At 49.0% G+C, this 21,557-nt stretch overlaps 1 protein-coding gene across 1 annotated transcript in view; it reads right to left on the bottom strand.

The window, feature by feature from the left end:
* GABBR1 (gamma-aminobutyric acid type B receptor subunit 1) overlaps positions 1-21,557 on the bottom strand; it is a 611,722-nt gene that overhangs the window by 2,867 nt on the left and 587,298 nt on the right. Inside the window, exon 22 of the mRNA XM_069237404.1 lies at positions 10,293-10,436. Within this exon, the coding sequence (XP_069093505.1) occupies positions 10,293-10,436 (144 nt within the window). The remainder of the gene's footprint in view (positions 1-10,292; positions 10,437-21,557) is intronic.

Here is a 21,557-nt window from a genome sequence, read left to right as displayed (position 1 = left end):
ACCCCTGCTAACCAGTGCTAAAGTGCATATGCTCTCTGTGTAAATTGTAATATTGATTGGTTTATCCATGATTGACTATTTAATTTACCTATAAGTCCCTAGTAGAGTGCACTACATGTGCCTAGGGCATGTAGATTAAATGCTACTAGTGGGCCTGCAGCACTGGTTGTGCCACCCACCTCAGTAGCCCCTTAACCTTGTCTCAGGCCTGCCATTGCAAGGCCTGTGTGTGCAGTTTCACTGCCACTTCGACTTGGCATTTAAAAGTACTTGCCAAGCCTAGAACTCCCCTTTTTCTACATATAAGTCATACCTAATGTGTGCCCTAGGTAACCCCTAGAGCAGGGTGCTGTGTAGGTAAAAGGCAGGACATGTACCTGTGTAGTTATATGTCCTGGTAGTGTAAAACCCCTAAATTCGTTTTTACACTACTGTGAGGCCTGCTCCCTTCATAGGCTAACATTGGGGCTGCCCTCATACACTGTTGAAGTGGCAGCTGCTGATCTGAAAGGAGCAGGAAGGTCATATTTAGTATGGCCAGAATGGTAATACAAAATCCTGCTGACTGGTGAAGTCGGATTTAATATTACTATTCTAGAAATGCCACTTTTAGAAAGTGAGCATTTCTTTGCACTAAAATCTTGTTGTGCCCTTCAATCCACGTCTGGCTAGGTTTAGTGGACAGCTCCTTGTGCATTCACTCAGACACACCCCAAACACAGGGTACTCAGCCTCACTTGCATACATCTGCATTTTGAATGGGTCTTCCTGGGCTGGGAGGGTGGAGGGCCTGCCCTCACACAAAGGACTGCCACACCCCCTACTGGGACTCTGGCAGACAGGATTGAGCTGAAAGGGAACTTGGTGCATTTCTTAGAGACTCTTTGAAGTCACCCCCACTTCAAAGGCACAACTTAGTATAAAACAGGGCCTCTGCCCTACCTCATCAGACACTTGCTGGAGAAGAAACCTGAACCAGAAACTACATCCTGCCAAGAAGAACTGCCTGGCTGCTCAAAGGACTCACCTGTCTGCTTTCTCCAAAGGACTGCTGTCTTGCTGTTGCCCTGCTGCCTTGCTGAACTCTTGTCTGGCTGTGAAAGTGCTCTCCAAGGGCTTGGATAGAGCTTGCCTCCTGTTCCTTGAAGTCTCAGGACCAAAAAGACTTCTTCCTTTCACGTGGACGCTCCGTGCGCCGAAAATTTCGACGCACAGCTTGTTTCGCGGCGAGAAAAACGCCGCACACCGACGCTGATCAACGCGACGCCCTCGGGACGATCGAGACTTCGACGCACAACCTCGCAAGGATAAAGCCGCCCGACTTCCAAGGAGAAATCGACGCGACGCCTACCGTGAGTGCGAAACTTTGACGCACGGCCTCGCAAGGACAACGCCGCCCGACTTCCAAGGAGAAATCGACGCGACGCCTGCCGTGAGACCAAAATTTCGACGCACGGCCTCGCAAGGACAACGCCGCCCGACTTCCAAGGAGAAATCGACGCGACGCCTACCGTGAGATCGAAACTTCGACGCGCAGCCCCGCAGAACGACGCGCAGCCGGAAAATAAGCAGGAGAATCCACGCACAGACCCGGGACATCTGGTAATCCTCGCGATCCACAAAAAGAGACTGTCTGCGCGCCGGAAAACGACGCCCGACTTCCCCGCGTGGAAAAGAACGACGCAAGTCTGTGTGTGCTGAGCGGAAAACGACGCACACACCCCTTTTTCCACGCATCTCTTCTCCTGTGGCCCTCTGAGGAGATTTCCCACCAGAAACCAGGTACTCTGTGCTTGAAAGACACTTTATTGCTTTTTAAAGACTTAAAGACTCTTAATATCACTTTTCAGTGATATCTTTACAAATTCGTATTGCAACTTTGATCGTTTTGACCTACAATTATCCAGATAAATATTCTATATTTTTCTAAACACTGTGTGGTGTATTTTTGTGGTGTTATACTATGGTGTTGTATGATTTATTGCACAATGCTTTACACATTGCCTTCTAAGTTAAGCCTGACTGCTCGTGCCAAGCTACCGGAGGGTGAGCACAGGCTGATTTTGGATTGTGTGTGACTTACCCTGACTAGAGTGAGGGTTCTTGCTTGGACAGAGGGCAACCTATCTGCCAACCAAAAACCCCATTTCTAACATTGGTGATCAGCGGTGAGGATAGGACTTGTGTTTGTGCAGTGACATACAGTAGCTAAGTATTTCACTACCTACCCACAGTTGAAGGTCAACTTGATTTTTCATCTCTTTTGACTTTTGGTCTCTGATGTCCCCCTGGATATACTATTGATATTTTGGACTTTGGATTTTGGTTTTTGCTGGTAAGATCCTATCAGAATGGGATCGCTTACCTACTTATTCTTTTTGCCTACTGACCACCTCACTAAGGCTGACCTAAGGAAGCTTTGCAGAGAATGTGGCCTTCCTGTAGCAAAGAGATCTACTAAAGCAGAGATGCTACATGCCTACATAGTCTGGGAGGAAGACAGATGGGCAGAGAGAGAGGCAGCAAGAAGCCAAATGACTAAGTACCCCTCAGAGGAGGAGGAGGACTACTCACATGAGGAGGAAGACGACTCAGATGAGGAAAGAGACCCAGTGAAAAAAGAATGGCTCATGGCTCAAGCACGGTGGATGGAAGAGCTAGATGAGTTTCTTGAAAAGGCTGAGGCAGCAAGTCTCTTAGCCCTGGAAGAAGAAAATATTGCAGCTCAAGAGCTGAGCTGTAAAGAGCTGAAACTGGAGGCCGGAAGGGCTGAGTCCAGTTCAGATGGTGGCAGCAAAAATCTTGCATCTAGTACTGCTGAAGAAGGGCACAAGCCCAGAGATGTGGTGCCCAACTTGAAGAAGGGAGTTGACACACCCCAGGCAGTTCAAGGGTATGAGGTAGTTCCCATTATGCACAGGGTCCCTGAGAAGGATTGGGGAACTGGCACAGGGAGTCATATTCCTACTGGGGGGAGGGACACTTTACTGACTCTAGCAGAGAGTGACAGAGAAAAGGGTTCCCCCCTGGTGGACGTCCTGGATATAGAGTGTAGAGACATCCCAGAAGAGTTTGGGTTGAGTGTCAGGGACAGACAGAAACTGTCTCACCAGTCTCAAGAGGGTGATGTAGAGTGCTTTTCCAAGGCTGAGTTACTAGGTGGTTGGGTGAAGGGTACTGTGGTTAATACATGTGAAGGGCAGAGTTATGTAATTGCTGGAGAGCATATGTCTGGTCCTTATTTTCCAGAGCTACGCCAACACCAGGTGGAGTGTGAGTTCTCTGACCCCAGGGAACTTACAGTGGAGGCAGACTTTTTGGTGAGTACCAGAGAGTCTGAAGAGGCATTTGGGGGTGCTCCTGAAGGGAGTGGTCTAGGTGGTTCCCGACCAAGTGAGGTGGGAGAGGATTGTAGTGTCCCAGGTAGGTCTCAGAGCCTAACCTGTACCGTAGGGCTACCTTTTGAGGGAAGCCCCGCAGTGTCAGAAGAACTTGGGGGGATGACTGTAGACAGCATCCCAACAGTTCTGGTGTCTGGCAGTACCACTCCTAGTGAGGGGGTGCAGAAGTCCAGACATAGGGTTGAGAGGGGGTGGCCGACCCCAGTGGAGGATCTTGAAAGTCAGGGGTCAGCTCTGAGAGCAGAGCCCCCCAGGAATGACCCAGGTGAAACCGTTTCTGGTTTGGGGGAAACCAAGACTCTGCCGGATGGGCAGAGGTCGGGAGACCTGCGCCAACCAGACTCTTGTGTGGCCCTTGGGGACGGCGTGTCCCTTGTGGGGGGTGAGAGTGCCCCCCAGGAAGTCCTGGCATGCCAGGCAAAGATTCAACCTCAGGGTGGTGACTCTGGGTTGGCTTACCAGGTGAAGAGGTCAAACTCTGACCGGGTGGGAGGTAGGTGTGCCTCCCAAGAAGTCCTGCTGTGCCAGGCAATTGTCCAACCTCAGGGTGTTGACTCTGGGTTGGATGGTCAGGTTCAGAGGTTAAACTCTGACCTGGTGGGGGGTAGGTGTGCCCCCCAGAAAGTCCTGGCGTGCCAGGCAGTTGTCCAACCTCAGGGTGTCGACTCTGGGTTGGATGGCCAGGTTCAGAGGTCAAACTCTGACCTGGTGGAGGGTCAGTGTGCCCTCCAGGAAGTCCTGGCGTGCCAGGCGATTGTTCAACTTCAGGGTGGTAACTCTGAGTTGAATGGCCCAGTTCAGAGGTTAAACTCTGACCTGGTGGAGGGTCAGTGTGCCCTCCAGAAAGTCCTGGCGTGCCAGGCAATTGTTCAACCTCAGAGTGCTGACTCTGGGTTGGATAACCAGGTTCAGAGGTTAAACTCTGACCTGGTGGGAGGTAGGTGTGCCTCCCAAGAAGCCCTGCTGTGCCAGGCAATTGTCCAACCTCAGGGTGTTGACTCTGGGTTGGATGACCAGGTTCAGAGGTTAAACTCTGACCTGGTGGGGGGTAGGTGTGCCCCCCAGAAAGTCCTGGCGTGCCAGGCAATTGCCCAACCTCAGGGTGGTGACCCTGGGTTGGGGAACCAGGCTCAGAGGTTAAACTCTGACCTGGTGGGAGGTAGGTGTGCCTCCCAGAAAGTCCTGGTGCGCCAGGCAATTGTTCAACTTCAGGGTGGTGACTCTGAGTTGAATGGTCAGGTGCAGAGGTTAAACTCTGACCTGGTGGAGGGTCAGTGTGCCCTCCAGGAAGTCCTGGCGTGCCAGGCAATTGTTCAACTTCAGGGTGGTGACTCTGAGTTGAATGGGCAGGTGCAGAGGTTAAACTCTGACCTGGTGGGGGGGTAGGTGTGCCTCCCAGGAAGTCCTGGTTTGCCAGGCGGTGATCCAGTCTGAGGGTACAGACCCTGGGCTGGAAGACCAGGTTCAGGGTGTCCCCCCGGACCTGGAGGGAGGGGCTACTGATAACAGTGCCCCTACCATGTTGTCTTCTGAGGAGGCCACTCCTAGTTGGAGGGTGCTGGACCCCAGAAGGGAGGGCAGGGGGAGGGAAGCCTCACCCCGGGCCCTAGTCCAACCTGAAGGTACAGGCCCCAGGTTGGAGGGCCAGTGGCAGGTTAACAGCCCTGCACTGGTGGAGGAATGGTACAGGGTGACTTCTGTAAGCACCCTGACCATGTTGGACTCTGGGGGTACCGCTCCAGGAGGGAGGGTACAAAGCCCCAGAGGGGAGGACCAGGTTCAGGCTGTCATCCCTGACCTGGTGGAAGGGAGAGTGGTTAAAGGGTGCCCAGCACCTGGGGCTACCGCCCCCCACTCTCCACAGCCACAGTGGTTGGAGAGCTTTGAGAGGCCTGGGGCCTGGCTCTCATCCCTGGCAGCTGTCAGTAATCACTGTGGCTTGCTGTCCGGGTGGACAGAGTTATCCCTGGGGAGGGGACAAGTGTCACACCCCAGGGGTAGAGTGGGCAACCCCACTATGTTGGTCATGGTGGTACTATCCTGCTCCTGGGATACATCTGTGAGCAAAGTAAGGTTAGGTGCTGCACAGATGGGATCCGCAGGAAAGGAGAAAGGTTCCCCATGGATGGGCTTAGTGGGCCCTGAGAGTATGGACAGAGGAATCCAATGGGAGTCAGGAAGGCAAAGAACTGGAGCATGCCCCTGCTGTTGTGGGCCTGGGTCCTTGTTCTGTCGCCTCAAACAGGGAAGTACATCAGGATAGTGATTGTTCTCCCCTGGCTTTAGGCTGGTGGGGGGTCATGTTGGACCTGGCTTTTTGACAGGGACATCCCCAAACTTTTTGCCTCCTTCCTCCTATTTTTTCTGACCTGTTGTTGTTGGCTTTTGACCTCTGAGCACTTTACCCCTGCTAACCAGTGCTAAAGTGCATATGCTCTCTGTGTAAATTGTAATATTGATTGGTTTATCCATGATTGACTATTTAATTTACCTATAAGTCCCTAGTAGAGTGCACTACATGTGCCTAGGGCATGTAGATTAAATGCTACTAGTGGGCCTGCAGCACTGGTTGTGCCACCCACCTCAGTAGCCCCTTAACCTTGTCTCAGGCCTGCCATTGCAAGGCCTGTGTGTGCAGTTTCACTGCCACTTCGACTTGGCATTTAAAAGTACTTGCCAAGCCTAGAACTCCCCTTTTTCTACATATAAGTCATCCCTAATGTGTGCCCTAGGTAACCCCTAGAGCAGGGTGCTGTGTAGGTAAAAGGCAGGACATGTACCTGTGTAGTTATATGTCCTGGTAGTGTAAAACTCCTAAATTCGTTTTTACACTACTGTGAGGCCTGCTCCCTTCATAGGCTAACATTGGGGCTGGCCTCATACACTGTTGAAGTGGCAGCTGCTGATCTGAAAGGAGCAGGAAGGTCATATTTAGTATGGCCAGAATGGTAATACAAAATCCTGCTGACTGGTGAAGTCGGATTTAATATTACTATTCTAGAAATGCCACTTTTAGAAAGTGAGCATTTCTTTGCACTAAAATCTTGTTGTGCCCTTCAATCCACGTCTGGCTAGGTTTAGTGGACAGCTCCTTGTGCATTCACTCAGACACACCCCAAACACAGGGTACTCAGCCTCACTTGCATACATCTGCATTTTGAATGGGTCTTCCTGGGCTGGGAGGGTGGAGGGCCTGCCCTCACACAAAGGACTGCCACACCCCCTACTGGGACTCTGGCAGACAGGATTGAGCTGAAAGGGAACTTGGTGCATTTCTTAGAGACTCTTTGAAGTCACCCCCACTTCAAAGGCACAACTTAGTATAAAACAGGGCCTCTGCCCTACCTCATCAGACACTTGCTGGAGAAGAAACCTGAACCAGAAACTACATCCTGCCAAGAAGAACTGCCTGGCTGCTCAAAGGACTCACCTGTCTGCTTTCTCCAAAGGACTGCTGTCTTGCTGTTGCCCTGCTGCCTTGCTGAACTCTTGTCTGGCTGTGAAAGTGCTCTCCAAGGGCTTGGATAGAGCTTGCCTCCTGTTCCTTGAAGTCTCAGGACCAAAAAGACTTCTTCCTTTCACGTGGACGCTCCGTGCGCCGAAAATTTCGACGCACAGCTTGTTTCGCGGCGAGAAAAACGCCGCACACCGACGCTGATCAACGCGACGCCCTCGGGACGATCGAGACTTCGACGCACAACCTCGCAAGGACAAAGCCGCCCGACTTCCAAGGAGAAATCGACGCGACGCCTACCGTGAGTGCGAAACTTTGACGCACGGCCTCGCAAGGACAACGCCGCCCGACTTCCAAGGAGAAATCGACGCGACGCCTGCCGTGAGACCAAAATTTAGACGCACGGCCTCGCAAGGACAACGCCGCCCGACTTCCAAGGAGAAATCGACGCGACGCCTACCGTGAGATCGAAACTTCGACGCGCAGCCCCGCAGAACGACGCGCAGCCGGAAAATAAGCAGGAGAATCCACGCACAGACCCGGGACATCTGGTAATCCTCGCGATCCACAAAAAGAGACTGTCTGCGCGCCGGAAAACGACGCCCGACTTCCCCGCGTGGAAAAGAACGACGCAAGTCTGTGTGTGCTGAGCGGAAAACGACGCACACACCCCTTTTTCCACGCATCTCTTCTCCTGTGGCCCTCTGAGGAGATTTCCCACCAGAAACCAGGTACTCTGTGCTTGAAAGACACTTTATTGCTTTTTAAAGACTTAAAGACTCTTAATATCACTTTTCAGTGATATCTTTACAAATTCGTATTGCAACTTTGATCGTTTTGACCTACAATTATCCAGATAAATATTCTATATTTTTCTAAACACTGTGTGGTGTATTTTTGTGGTGTTATACTATGGTGTTGTATGATTTATTGCACAAATGCTTTACACATTGCCTTCTAAGTTAAGCCTGACTGCTCGTGCCAAGCTACCGGAGGGTGAGCACAGGCTGATTTTGGATTGTGTGTGACTTACCCTGACTAGAGTGAGGGTTCTTGCTTGGACAGAGGGCAACCTATCTGCCAACCAAAAACCCCATTTCTAACACCGGGGTATCCAGGCGCTGGGCTGCAGGTATCATTTGAAGAGCGAGGTCTTGAGTCCCTTCCTGAAGTGGTTCAGTGGTAGAGGGGGATGGTGCTCTAGGCCTGTCCCTCAGAGTTCCACTGGCGAAAGCTCAAGCACAAGGAGTATGACCTTTCAAGCACAAGGAGTGTGACCTTTCAAGCACACGGAGTGTGACCTTTCAAGCACAAGGAGTGTGACCTTTCAAGCACACGGGGTGTGACCTTTCAAGCACAAGGAGTGTGACCTTTCAAGCACACGGAGTGTGACCTTTCAAGCACACGGAGTGTGACCTTTCAAGCACACGGAGTGTGACCTTTCAAGCACAAGGGGTGTGACCTTTCAAGCACAAGGGGTGTGACCTTTCAAGCACACGGAGTGTGACCTTTCAAGCACACGGGGTGTGACCTTTCAAGCACACGGGGTGTGACCTTTCAAGCACAAGGAGTGTGACCTTTCAAGCACAAGGAGTGTGACCTTTCAAGCACACGGGGTGTGACCTTTCAAGCACACGGAGTGTGACCTTTCAAGCACACGGGGTGTGACCTTTCAAGCACACGGGGTGTGACCTTTCAAGCACAAGGAGTATGACCTTTCAAGCACACGGAGTATGACCTTTCAAGCACAAGGAGTATGACCTTTCAAGCACAAGGGGCACAACAGTGTAAAATGCTACCATTTTTGGCAAAGACCAAGAACAAATCTGACTCTCAGGGATGGCACTTTTGGCGTCGATCCGACAAGCAGAAGGACATTGGAAAGATGTGTGTGGCTTCTGGAGGTAATAGAAAAACTTGAAAACTAACCAAATCCATGAATGCTTATGGGAAAAGGAATACAACTTGCTACTAAGCAGGTCTTACTATTTTCAAATATTTATTTTGCATGAATGTATACATTGTTTTTCAGGGTATTGTCTATGAGGGTGGAATCGGGACATTGACCACATTTTTCCAGATTTCCCATTCCCACTCTTCTCTATTTTCAGGTATCATTTACAGCTTCTGCAAAAGGGGTCTAGAGAACATTCTCACCACCACCCGTTCTGTATGGGACAATGGGGGTGCACTGGTAACATCGTTTCTTAAGGAACACCCTCATTTTGGGGGTTCGTCTCTGGAAGCTGTGGCAGGACTGCTCTGCCACAATGGTTTGGTGGTCATGCTGCCGCCACTGTTTTATCTCCTGAAGGGGCTCTCACCACAGATTCAGAGGAATAGTGTCTGCCAACTTCTGTCTGGCATCTTCAGATATTTTTGTCCTGACAAACTTTAAATGAGACCATGCGAGTTCGTACAAGAAGACTACGGAGCCAAATAATGCAACTTTATTACCCGCAGTTCTTTATTACGAATCGTGTTAACCTTTACGATTACTCTTACTGCCATTACTTAGAAAGTCAAATTGTGTTTAGACCTCAACTTTAAACATAACCACATGAATAGTGTAAACATTCATTTTCAAGGAAGGACCAAATGGTAAATAAATAAAACGTTCTCTTAAATGTAACATCCTAGCAAGTTATAATGTGACTGTTTCAATTGAAAAGGGACTCAGTGAGGCTCCACAGAGAGAAAAAAATACAATAACAACCACAACTATTTCGATATATAAGACATCCTAATAATTTTGAATATAAATGAAAGATAAAACTACATTTAATTAACAATCGTAAAGAAACAGATAAATTACATAAAAAATAATATAATAAAAAGCAAATTAACTACTTACAGTAAAAACATAATATTTACAAGAATTTAGGCTATGGGTTTTCTACCCCAGTCTTCATTTTATTTAACTTCATGTAAATCATGTAAACAAATGTAATTGTATGATAATTAATTTTGAAGGTAAGGGCAACCTGTAGTGTTAGTGACTGTGCTACGGTTAGGGTTAACCAAAGAAAAGTGTTTAGGGTGAAGTACAATGCAAGTTACATGTTTAGGGTAAAGGCTAAGGTAACTGACCCAGCCAACAACGTGGAACAGGTCACAGTAAAAGAGCAGAATTGAAGGTAAAATATATTGTAAAGTGTAAGGGACGAATAAAGAGTTTATATGTAAAGGTCAATACATTGTAAAGCATTAGGGGCATTGAAAAGATGGTAGGTATCTTTGTGCTACTTCCTTACATGCTTCCTTGGAGTTCTAGATGTGTTAGCTCTATGTTAAGCAAGAAGTCCCATGTGGTGATGGGTGGAAGGTCTTCACTCTCCACCATGCTGAGAAGTGCACTGATCTGGCTGAAATCTTTGTGTGGGATTAGGTAAGGGAGACTGGAAGCAGAATCTGTCGCACGTTAAACCCCTGCTCACCTCAGAGATAATCTTCTCCAGCTCCCGGTTTTCTTTCTCCAGAAGGCGGGACTTCTCCTCCTCATTGTTGTTGGTGGAGGAGCCCGTCTTCATCGTGTCCTGCTGCTCTGACTGCCACTCCCCACGGGTGATCAGACGGCGCATCTGAGAAGAAATTAAAAAACAAAATATGCGATTAGACAAGCTACATGTTTTGGTGCTCTCTCTAACCAATTGTTTCTTTCCAGAGAGGCTCCGCAAATAAACATAACATACTAGATGAGACCTCTGTAACTAGAAACATCACTTTAGATGATCCCTTTAGATAGAGCTCAAGACAATACTTCAGTTGTGGCTTACATTCCTCGGTGCAACAGTCAAGCTAAAGCCCCCAGAAAAGGGCACAGTGCTCCAGATGTAACTTCCGGGGAGGCCAGCATTCCAAGCGGGGTTCCAAATACAAAATATTGTGTTAAAAATTAATGGGCACATAAATATCATGTAAAAATTATCATTTGAATGAATACCTTCTTCCTATACTTGTAAAAGGAATGTCAAAAATATTGTGACAAAAACATAATGGGAAGGAAGTATCGTCCAAAACAAGGTAAGAATATCAATTTTGTTTAATAAATTTACTCAGTAAAGTAATATTTTTAAAAATATTATGATTAAATATTCCACAATGTAAACTTTATAGTTTTAATCAATTATTTGTACACATATACATTTATATATGTATTTATATACACACAGATATTTTACATATATATGTAAATAAAACAGCAAGACAGTTAATCAAATATATATTAAAATTAAAACAGTAAAAGTCATAAATATTTTTACAAGATGTATACACCCAATTAAATAACTACATTTTGGGGGCAAGGCTACGCTGGACAGCAAGATGGCTGCTCCATAGAGGGCTCTGCTGGCTGAACATACCATCCACCATTTATATGCGACAGAAAGAACGCTCTAAGCCTGTATGCTAGACATGCGGAGTCCCTGGTCTACTAGGATCTGTGCGGTGACCTCCTGGAGGCAACATATCAAGCCTGCTGTCTTGGGCGGAGGAAGCCTGTGATCGGCCAGATGGACGAGTGCGCTGCCTGAAGGGAGCGTGCACTAGAGGTGGGGGCTTCTCCACTGGACGGGCACGAGAGCCCTTGATCAAGCCTGTCGCCTGCCGCTTCACCTTGGATGCCACGGGCGTGGCCAGCGCTGCTGCCAGGCTAAGGCCTGGTGCTGTGGGAGCCCAGGGTCCCACGTGGATTGCGCCAGTGGTGCCCGCACTGCGGGGAGGCCTGGCCTACCTGATGCGAGGATGCAGTCCGCCATGCGCCAGTTCCCCAGTGTGACTATGGATGACGGAGAGGATCGGCGCTACCCATGACCTTGGTGAGTAAGGCTTGCTCATTGCGCTGTGTCCCTCCTGTGCCACTGCGTGGCCCTGCTGCTGCTGTTCTGGCTCTCCCGCCCAGCCGGCCCCAGGCCCCATTGACTAGACCAGGTGCAACCCTCAAACGACTCTGCCCTTGAAGGGAGGGACGCACACTATGGACTATCATGTGCGCCCTCCTCTCCCTGCTGCCTGCCACCACTTATGACATAAGATAGGATGACGGCGACGCCTGGGCCCACCATCGGATTCCAGGCCCCCCATCACACTTCCCCACTGGAGCACGCTGGGGGAATTCCAACACTTCACGAGTGCCCCATTGGGCTCTGGCGTGGAATGCATTGCTCCCATATATCACCATCCTGGTAATCCCACGGGACAGCCTGCTTCCACATAGGCTGAATAGTCGCAAACCCTCTTGAGGAATAAGAGGTCCCCAGTGTAACTGCACAACCATAGCCTTGGGTCTGGCCTGCTGGTTGCCAAATCTCCCATAGCCTGGCTGCTCTGCTGGGGTGTGGCGGTGCCCCACCAATCCTGGACCCTCCCTGCTCACTGACGACATGGCAGTGTACCAGATCTCGCTGTCCCCGCTGTGCAGTCTGTTTGCCTCTGGCGTGGGTGCGCTGCCCTTACTGCTCATGCCCATACCTCTACAGCGTCCGCACCATGTGGAAACGTGAGACTAAGCTGGCCAAACTGACCTCTGAGAAAAAAAAACACCTCAGTCAACAGGCAGAGCATTGGGGGGGTTCCAGGCTTGCAGCAGATGTGTCAGAGGACGATGAACCCCAAAAATCTGACCTGAAGGAGATCCTCCTGGACGTTGAAACAAGCCTGAAAAATATTGATGCCAAGTTGGACCTACTCACCAATCGTCCAGTTAAAGAACAGGGTGGACAAACATGACACAAGACTGAACCAATGGGAAACACGTGGCTCAGATGCTGATGAACTTCAATCCGATACTAAAGAACATTTGCACCGAATGTATAAAGTCCTCGAATTGATTCAACAAAAAAACAAAGACCTGGAAGCAAGATCTAGGCATAATAACCTTTGCATCACGGGAGTTCCAGAATCAACTGCTATCTCCAGGATGGAGGACTTAATTGAAACGTTATTGAAGGAGTTTTTCGGGGAGAGCTTATCACCAGTCCTCATTGTGGAGCTCGCTGATTGGGTCCCCGTCCTCCCCCTGGCTCGCCGCCCCCCCATAATTGCTAGACTACTGAACTTTCACGACCAAGACACAGTCTTGCGACTTGTGAGGGAGCGAGGAGCTCTGCAATACCAGGGCAGAAATATCTCCTTCTACCCCGATTTCACACTAGTAGTGCAGGCGGCGTGCCAGGAATTTTGTGCCTGTTAAAAAAATCCTTCAAACAGCAGGGACCTCCTATAGCCTTCTCTAACCGGCCAAACTCTGGATATCCCATGGGGGCAAAACTCACTTCTTCACAGATGTCGGTGCAGTCCTTAAATTCACCAGGAAGGTTGCAAAAGATTGCCGCTCCTCCCGGAGTTCACCAACTACCATGCTGGAGTCCCCACTAAGCGAGAACGATTGACATAAACTATAGCACCTTTCTCTTTTGTACAATCACACTTGCTTTGTCTGGTGGTCCTGGGGTGCTCACCCCTGACCTATCCGCCTTGGAGAGCACTGTCTCCCTGCTGGGGACACACAAACCTGTCCATATCCATTGCTCACTTACTACTGTTCAATCCAGGGGCTATTCTCTAGATTCTTCGTTCACCCATCCTGACCCTACAGGGCAGGATTGATTCTGTGAGTTTCCCCGCCCCCCAGGGGTGTGCCCTGCCTGTTTTCTATTGTGGGTTGTGGGGATTGTGGGGGAGGGGAGGTTATGCTTTACTCAACCTGATTGGGGGGGGGGGGGTTGGAGTGGGTGGGGAGGATATGGGATTTTGTTGTTGATGATATTTCAGTATTTGTAGGAAGTTGGCTCTGTATATACTATTTCAAAGTAAGAAATAGTGTGCACAGATCCAAGGGTTCCCCTTAGAGGTAAGATAGTGGCAAAAAGAGATAATTCTAATGCTCTATTTTGTGATAGTGTGGTCGAGCAGTAGGCTTATCAGAGGGTAGTGTTAAGTATTTGTTGTACACACACAGGCAATAAATGAGGAACACGCACTCAATAACAATTCCAGGCCATTTAGTTTTATATAGAAAAATATATTTTCTTAGTTTATTTTAAGAACCACAGGTTCAAGATTTACAAACAATACTTTAAATGAAAGGTATTTCACTCAGGTATCTTACGAACTTTGAATTATCACAATAGCAGGGGTGTGGAATTTATTAAAATATCTACTTGTCCAGGGGACAGGTTGCTTCTCAAATCTACTTGTCCTGTAAAATGATCTACTTGTCCCTTTGGTGCCATGTAGTGTGGCGCCAAATTATGGCAGCAATCTCATTATGTAAGAGCTCTGATAATAACCTCTCAGATTATGCCAGGGCTACTACCATAGTAGGGCTTGAATACTTGCAGTTTCAATCCCTACTGTAGCAATTTCCTTATTTTGCCACCTTTCTGCAGATCTGCATACTGGGGCTGGAGGAAGGAGTAAGCAATAGTTCCAGGGCTGGAATGCCTTTGAGTCTGCAAACCTACTAACCTGCATGTTTTAAAGATTTTCACCAGCTTCTCTCTAATATTTTCCCATAATAAGAAAGGTTGGACATTTACTCCTGACAATGGCAGAATTAGAACTTCTTCCAGGGTTGGGAAGAAAGTGGCTGGAGGGAAAATGAACTTGCAAATGCTCAATAGATTTTCACATGAGCAAATCTACACATGCGTATTTACCCATGCTAAAATATAGTTCACAATTATTTTATAGGGGTACGACATATACCATGGGAGCACTTTTGTGACTTTCTTTAAGAATCTGGGGCCACATGTAGGTAGGTTCTTATTTGCGACCCGCAAATTGCGAGTCAGAGCGAGTCGCAATTTGCGAGTCGCAAATCTGAATGTAGGATGGTGTCCCTGACACCATCTGGGATTCACAAGGGCTTCGCAACTGCCCACCTCATGAATAATCATGAGGTGGGTCGCAATTTGCGACCCCCTTGCGAATGGCGGCCCTCACAGGGATGGTGGCCTGCTGGAGACAGGTTAACAAATCGCAAAACTGGGTTTGTGCATCGCAATGTGCTTTTTGCACGTCGCACACAGCGAAAGTCGCTGTTTGCGACATGCAAAAAGCTACCTACATGTGGGTCTTGGTCCCTAATTAGGTCTGGTGTTAACAAAGACATTTTGTTTTTATTAAACTTCTATTTCTCTCTCTTTCGGCTGGCTTTACTATGAGTGATTGCATTCTGCTCTTCCACAAGGAGCATATTGGCACACAAAGTAGTTTTGTTCAGTGTCAGGAACTACAGTGGCAATCAGTGACGTAACGAAACTGGAGGGTGCCCCTTTGCAAAGAACATGGAGGAGCCCCCTATCCAGACTCACTCAGGGCAGGTGCTGTGCTGAAGGGGCCCCCCCGAGAGCGGCTGCGGGGCCTTCATTATGCCACTGGTGGCAACGTGTGCTTTTAGAGTTCAAAAACATTTTGGGGGGTTTTTGCCAGTGTTTGTTACAATGTTGAGGGCCTGGTAGCTCCCACAACAATAAAGTGTTACAAAAGCCATGTCAAAACAAGACACGCATTGATGAAACTAAAAGACTTATAAAAATATGTCAGATCAGTTGGCTTTGTCAGTGTTTGTTTATTTTCATGCTTCCCATAATCGTGTTGAAAATGGTTACACTGGTTTTCCATTAGAAATATTTTTGGGAAATACTAGCATGCATCAAAACATTTTACTAAATGACACTTCATTTGCATCTAATCAGAGAGCATTCTGGGAGCATTATACTTAGCCTCATAGCCTAAACTTTTCAAACATGTGTATACACGTTTTTTGTTTTTTTTGTACTGGAACCAACGTCAGTAGTGAAGTGTGACCTTAAAACATTTATTTACAGCACTCACCCTAAAAATGAAGGCTTTCAAATAATGAACCATAAATACAAGTTCGAACAGCATTATCTTTTGGAAACACATTACCTCAACTGCAGAGAGTTCCACTCTCTGTAAACAGGCAACCAAAGGGTTTGTGCTGCAGAGGGTTGGGCCTACTTGTCCCAAGGACAAAGTAAACATAAAAACTTGTTGCCCTTGACCCCAAACAAGATCTCCCGGGCGTCGGGCGATAGGAATTCCACATCCCTGCAATAGCATGTACAGTTTTGGCAAAAAAGGCAATAAGCTATTTTAAAAGTGGACAATGCAAAAATCAACAGTTCCTGGGGGAGGTAAGTAAATGTTAAGTTCACAGGTAAGTAAAACACTTACAGGGTTCAAAGTTGGGTCCAAGGTAGCCCACCGTTGGGAGTTCAAGGCAACCCCAAAGTTACCACACTAGCAGCCCAGGGCCGGTCAGGTGCAGAGGTCAAAGTGGTGCCCAAACCACATAGGCTTCAATGGAAATAGGGGTGCCCCGGTTCCAGTCTGCCAGCAGGTAAGTACCCACGACTTCGGTGGGCAGACCAGGGGTTTTTTGTAGGGCACCGGGGGGAGGTGAGGGAAACACAAGCAGGCACAGAAGGTACACCCTCAGCGGCACAGGGGCGGGCGGGTGCAGAGTGCAAACAGGCGTCGGGTTTTCAATAGGTTTCAATGGGGAGACCCGGGGGTCTCTTCAGCTATGCAGGCAGGCACAGGGGGGCTCCTCGGGGTAGCCACCACCTGGGCTAGGAAGAGGGCCGCCTGGGGGTCGCTGCTGCACTGGAGTCTGGTTCCTTCAGGTCCTGGGGGCTGCTGGTGCAGTGTGTTTTCCAGGCGTCGGGCTCCTTGAAGCAGGCAGTCGCGGTCAGGGGGAGCCTCTGGATTCCCTCTGCAGGTGTTGCTGTGGGGTCTCAGGGGGGTCAACTCTGGCTACTCACGGGCTCGCAGTCGCCAGGGAGTCCTCCCTGTGGTGTCAGTTTTCTGCAGGTTGAGCCAGGGGAGTCAGGTGCAGAGTGGAAAGTCTCACGCTTCCGGCAGGAAACGTGTGGTCTTTAAAAGTTGCTTCTTTGTTGCAAAGTTGCAGTTTTGTGGAACAGGGCCGCTGTCCTCTGGAGCTTCTTGGTCCTTTTAGATGCAGGGTAGTACTCTGAGGCTTCAGAGGTCGCTGGACCGTGGGGGATGCGCTGCTGTTGCAGTTTTTATTGAAGTGGGGAGACAGGCCGGTAGGGCTGGGTCAAAGCAGTTGGTGTCTCCGTCTTCTCTGCAGGGCTTTAGGTCAACAGTCCTTCTTCGTCTTCAGGTTGCAGGAATCTGTCTTCCTCGGTTCTGGGAGCCCCTAAATACTCAATTTAGGGGTGTGTTTAGGTCTGGGAGGATAGTAGCCAATGGCTACTAGCCCTTAGGGTGGCTACACCCTCTTTGTGCCTCCTCCCTGTGGGGAGGGGGGCACATCCCTAATCCTACTGGGGGAATCCTCCATCTGCAAGATGGAGGATTTCTAAAAGTCAGAGTCACCTCAGCTCAGGACACCTTAGGGGTTGTCCTGACTGGGGAGTGACTCCTCCTTGTTTTTCTCATTATCTCCTCCAGCCTTGCCGCCAAAAGTGGGGGCAGTGGCCGGAGGGGCGGGCATCTCCACTAGCTGGGATGCCCTGTGGCGCTGTAACAAAGGGGGTGAGCCTTTGAGGCTCACCGCCAGGTGTTACAGTTCCTGCAGGGGGAGGTGTGAGGCACCTCCACACAGTACAGGCTTTGTTACTGGCCACAGAGTGACAAAGGCACTCTCCCCATGTGGCCAGCAACATGTCTGGTGTGTGGCGGGCTGGCAAAACTAGTCAGCCCACACTGGAAGTCGGGTATGTTTTCAGGGGGCATATCTAAGATGCTCTCTGGGTGTATTTTTACAATAAAGTGCACACTGGCATCAGTGTGCATTTATTGTGCTGAGAAGTTTGATACCAAACTTCCCAGTTTTCAGTGTAGCCATTATGGTGCTGTGGAGTTCGTGTTTGACAGACTCCCAGACCATATACTCTTATGGCTACCCTGCACTTACAATATCTAAGGTTTTGCTTAGATACTGTAGGGGCATAGTGCTCATGCACCTATGCCTTTACCTGTGGTATAGTGCACCCTGCCTTAGGGCTGTAAGGCCTGCTAGAGGGGTGACTTACCTATGCCACAGGCAGTGTGAGGTTGGCATGGCACCCTGAGGGGAGTGCCATGTCGACTTAGTTATTTTCTCCCCACCAGCACACACAAGATGGCAAGCAGTGTGTCTGTGCTTGCGTGAGGGGTCCCTAGGGTGGCATAAGACATGCTGCAGCCCTTAGAGACCTTCCCTGGCATCAGGGCCCTTGGTACCATGGGTACAAGTTACAAGGGAATTACCTGGGTGCCAGGGTTGTGCCAATTGTGGAGACAAAGGTACAGTTTCGGGAAATAGCACTGGTGCTGGGGCCTGGTTAGCAGGTCTCAGCACACTTTCAAATCATAAGTTGGCATCAGCAAAGGCAAAAAGTCAGGGGGTAACCATGCCAAGGAGGCATTTCCTTACAGTATTGTTTCGATATTTTCTGGATTTACTCTAGCCACTGGACATGGCCCCTCTTACCTGCACCATTAAGTCATGAGCCGTGCAGCACTCACCCACCCACCCACCAATATGACAGCTCCTCACTTGTGAAATTGCCACCATAAAATGCCTAAACTTCAACATCCGTGGCCTAAACGACCACAAAAAAGCACATCTCCTACATTCCTACCAAACCAGGCATGGCGTGGAGATATGCTTCTTCAAGAAACCTACATAGAATGCCCACAGGCCCTTGGCCTGCGAGCCAAATGGTGCGGCAACACATACTCTTGCACCTACTGCAGCTATGCCTGGGGGTTCTAGATCCTGTTTCGCAGAGGGCTACTTGGGCAGCTCTCCCGAGCCCTCATCGACCCAGAGGGACACTATGTCATACTGGCCGGCACCCTCCACAGACACCCAGTAGCCCTGATAGCACTGTATAGCCGTAATACCGATGACTCAGCATTTTTTGCCACCTTGTGGTCAAAGATTGCCAGGCTAGGATCATGTGCCCTCCTCTGGGGTGGTGATTTCAATGCTGTGTTGAACGGTCAGGCGGATCGGTTTGGGTCCTCCAGAAACCTACACCCCCAATCCACGTCGACTCTTTATACCATCCTATGTGACAATTCCTTGCAAGACATTTGGGGACTCCTCCATCTTCACGCAAGAAGGCACCTGCCTCTCAATGGCTCACAAAGTGTGGTCCAGAATAGACTTCTGGTTAATTTCTAAAGAGATCCAAACCTGGAGCACGTGAGTGTTGCACTTGACACACACTCAATCAGATCATGCTGTGGTACTACTGAAAGTCCAACTGCCTCTAACGCTGCCTCGATCGTTCACTTGGCGACTGCTGCCATTCGCGCTGAGGGACGCTGTGTTTCGGGATGAAGTCCGAACTGAAATAACCACCTACTTTGCTCTCAATAAAGACTCCATAAAATCACCTTCCACACTCTGGGAAGCCTTTAAGGTGGTGATTCGGGGTGCTTGCATCGCCAAACAATCTGTTGTACTGAAAGCAATCTGAGAACCTCTTTCCAGAATGTAGCAGGAGATTCACAACCTCAAAATGATCCACTACCACTCTGGGAATGATGCTACTCTAGCTAGCATTTGTGGCAAATTATCTGAATTTCAAGAAGAAGCACTCCATGAAACTTGCTATCTCCATAGAGAGACACAGGCCAGATGATACAGAGAGGGGGATAGGCAGAGTAAAACACTGGTGGGGCTTCTCTGCTCTCCTCCAGCTATGTTACTCAACTTCAGGGCCCTAACTCGAGTCTTGTTACAACTCCCTCCAAAATATTAACTGGAATGACATCCTAGTATAGAAAACCGACAGGGTGTGTTGATAGAAATGGCGTTCACAATTCTTCCACCCCAATATCTTTAGATGTAAAAGTGTCTACACAGTGCTCCTGAAAGGAGGACCCACTCTTCTCCCCCACAAAATTCCAAAAGGAAAAAAACGTCAATAAACAGTCCTAGGCATTTGTGCTGAATGAATGAGACCGTAGTCTGTCAGTCGATCCACTTATTTTTATTGGATGTCTTCTTCAATTTCAATCAATCCAGTTCATCCAGCCAACACGTGTTTCGTAATGCAAACAATACTTGCTTTGACTTTTTCAAGGCTATTCAAGGGTTTTCAGGACCCATTATTGCCTTCATTTGCACCACCTCCTCATATATCTCCAATGTGAAGTGGTATCCTTATACACTGTAATTTTAAGCACTCCTCGCACGTATTTTGTTTCGTATCGTAATCAGTATCTCGTCATGGAGTCTGAAATCGGCAAGTGTTCCGAAAGGCGTGTCCGCGTATAGTCCAATTCAGACTCCATGACGAGATACTGATTCAAATGATCTGCAAAACCCACTTGTCCATAGCGATGGAATCCCAGTGGGGCAGGTGATGGCGAATCCTGCCACCAACTGGATGGAAGTGGGGGAACGGACTTGGAGGGTTTGGAGGCTGCAGCGGGGTCAGAGGTGGACTGGGCAGACCTCTGGTGCCCTGTCCCACGCCCACGTGGGAGTCCGCGTCCTCGGCCACACAGACGCTGGACAGCATGGGTGGCGCAGTGGCTGGGTGGAGGACGCGACGGGGAGCCCCTTCTGTGGCCACGAAAGGGGCGAAAAGCGGACTGGGAGGGCCGAGGGGCAGAGGAAAGACCAAGGGACCGAGCTGTAGCCCGGGAATCCTTGAATCTCTCCAAGGCCTAGTCCGCTTTGTCTCCAAAGAGACGGGAGCCATCCAAGGGCATGTCCATGAGTGACTGTTGGGCATCCCTAGAAAAACCAGCAGTACGCAACCAGGCGTGGCGTCTCAAGGCCACCGTCATAGCAACCAATCTGCCCAGAGAGTCGGTGGTGTCCAGCCCACAACAGATTGTGAACTTTGCTGCATCTCTCCCATCGTTCACAGCTTGGCAGACTATAGCACGGGCTCTTCCCGCTTCACGTCAGCTGAGTGACGGGGCGAAGTCGGAGAGCGATGGGACCTCTTCGATGACTTCTTTTTACCTGCATCCGAAGATTTAGAAGAAGACCAATGGTGATGGCTCTATGAACGGTCTCGAGACCTTCCTCTCAATCGAGATGGGGACTTACGCGGAGACGAGTTCCAGGCTGCTATGAGCTTTAGGGACCGCTCCTTCAAAGCCTTCGGGTGCATGGCCCGGCACTCAAGCACAACTTCGGGTCGTGGTCGCGCTCGAGACACCACAGACAAACCCGAAGCAGATCCGTCACCGACATCTTGAGGTGGCAGTCCTCGTACGGCTTGAAACTGGTCTTCGGGGACATCCTCGACGCAACAAAATTCTCACCAAAACTCGACAAAATGGTCAAAGTCGGTCAAAAAGAGACCAGGATAGTTCTTCTCCAGATCAGCGCGTGGCGTGGAAAGAAAATAACTGATGTCACTGCACGAAGGCTGTGTCTTTATACTACTCCCGATGTCATCACGGCGACAACGATGCCCGCGGATTCGACCTGGGCCACCTACCAACACGCAAGGGTATTGCTCAAAGAAAAATCTCTGGATCCAGTCTGACACCTGCCGGAAATTCTAAGGTAAGGAATCTGCAACTAGAAGTCTCTATCAGTTATATACATTACTAACAAAAAGCTAAATGTTTAATTATGCTATACAGTTAGAAAAATACATTAAGAGAATTACAAAATAAAATAATTTACATAATTAATCATTATCAAGTATTCATAAATTACTTGGCAATTAAAAATGAATTAGCATTAA

The sequence above is a fragment of the Pleurodeles waltl genome, chromosome 6 (assembly GCF_031143425.1).
Source record: "Pleurodeles waltl isolate 20211129_DDA chromosome 6, aPleWal1.hap1.20221129, whole genome shotgun sequence".
Taxonomy (NCBI): Eukaryota; Metazoa; Chordata; class Amphibia; order Caudata; family Salamandridae; genus Pleurodeles; species Pleurodeles waltl.
This window is presented reverse-complemented; position numbering and strand designations above follow the sequence as displayed.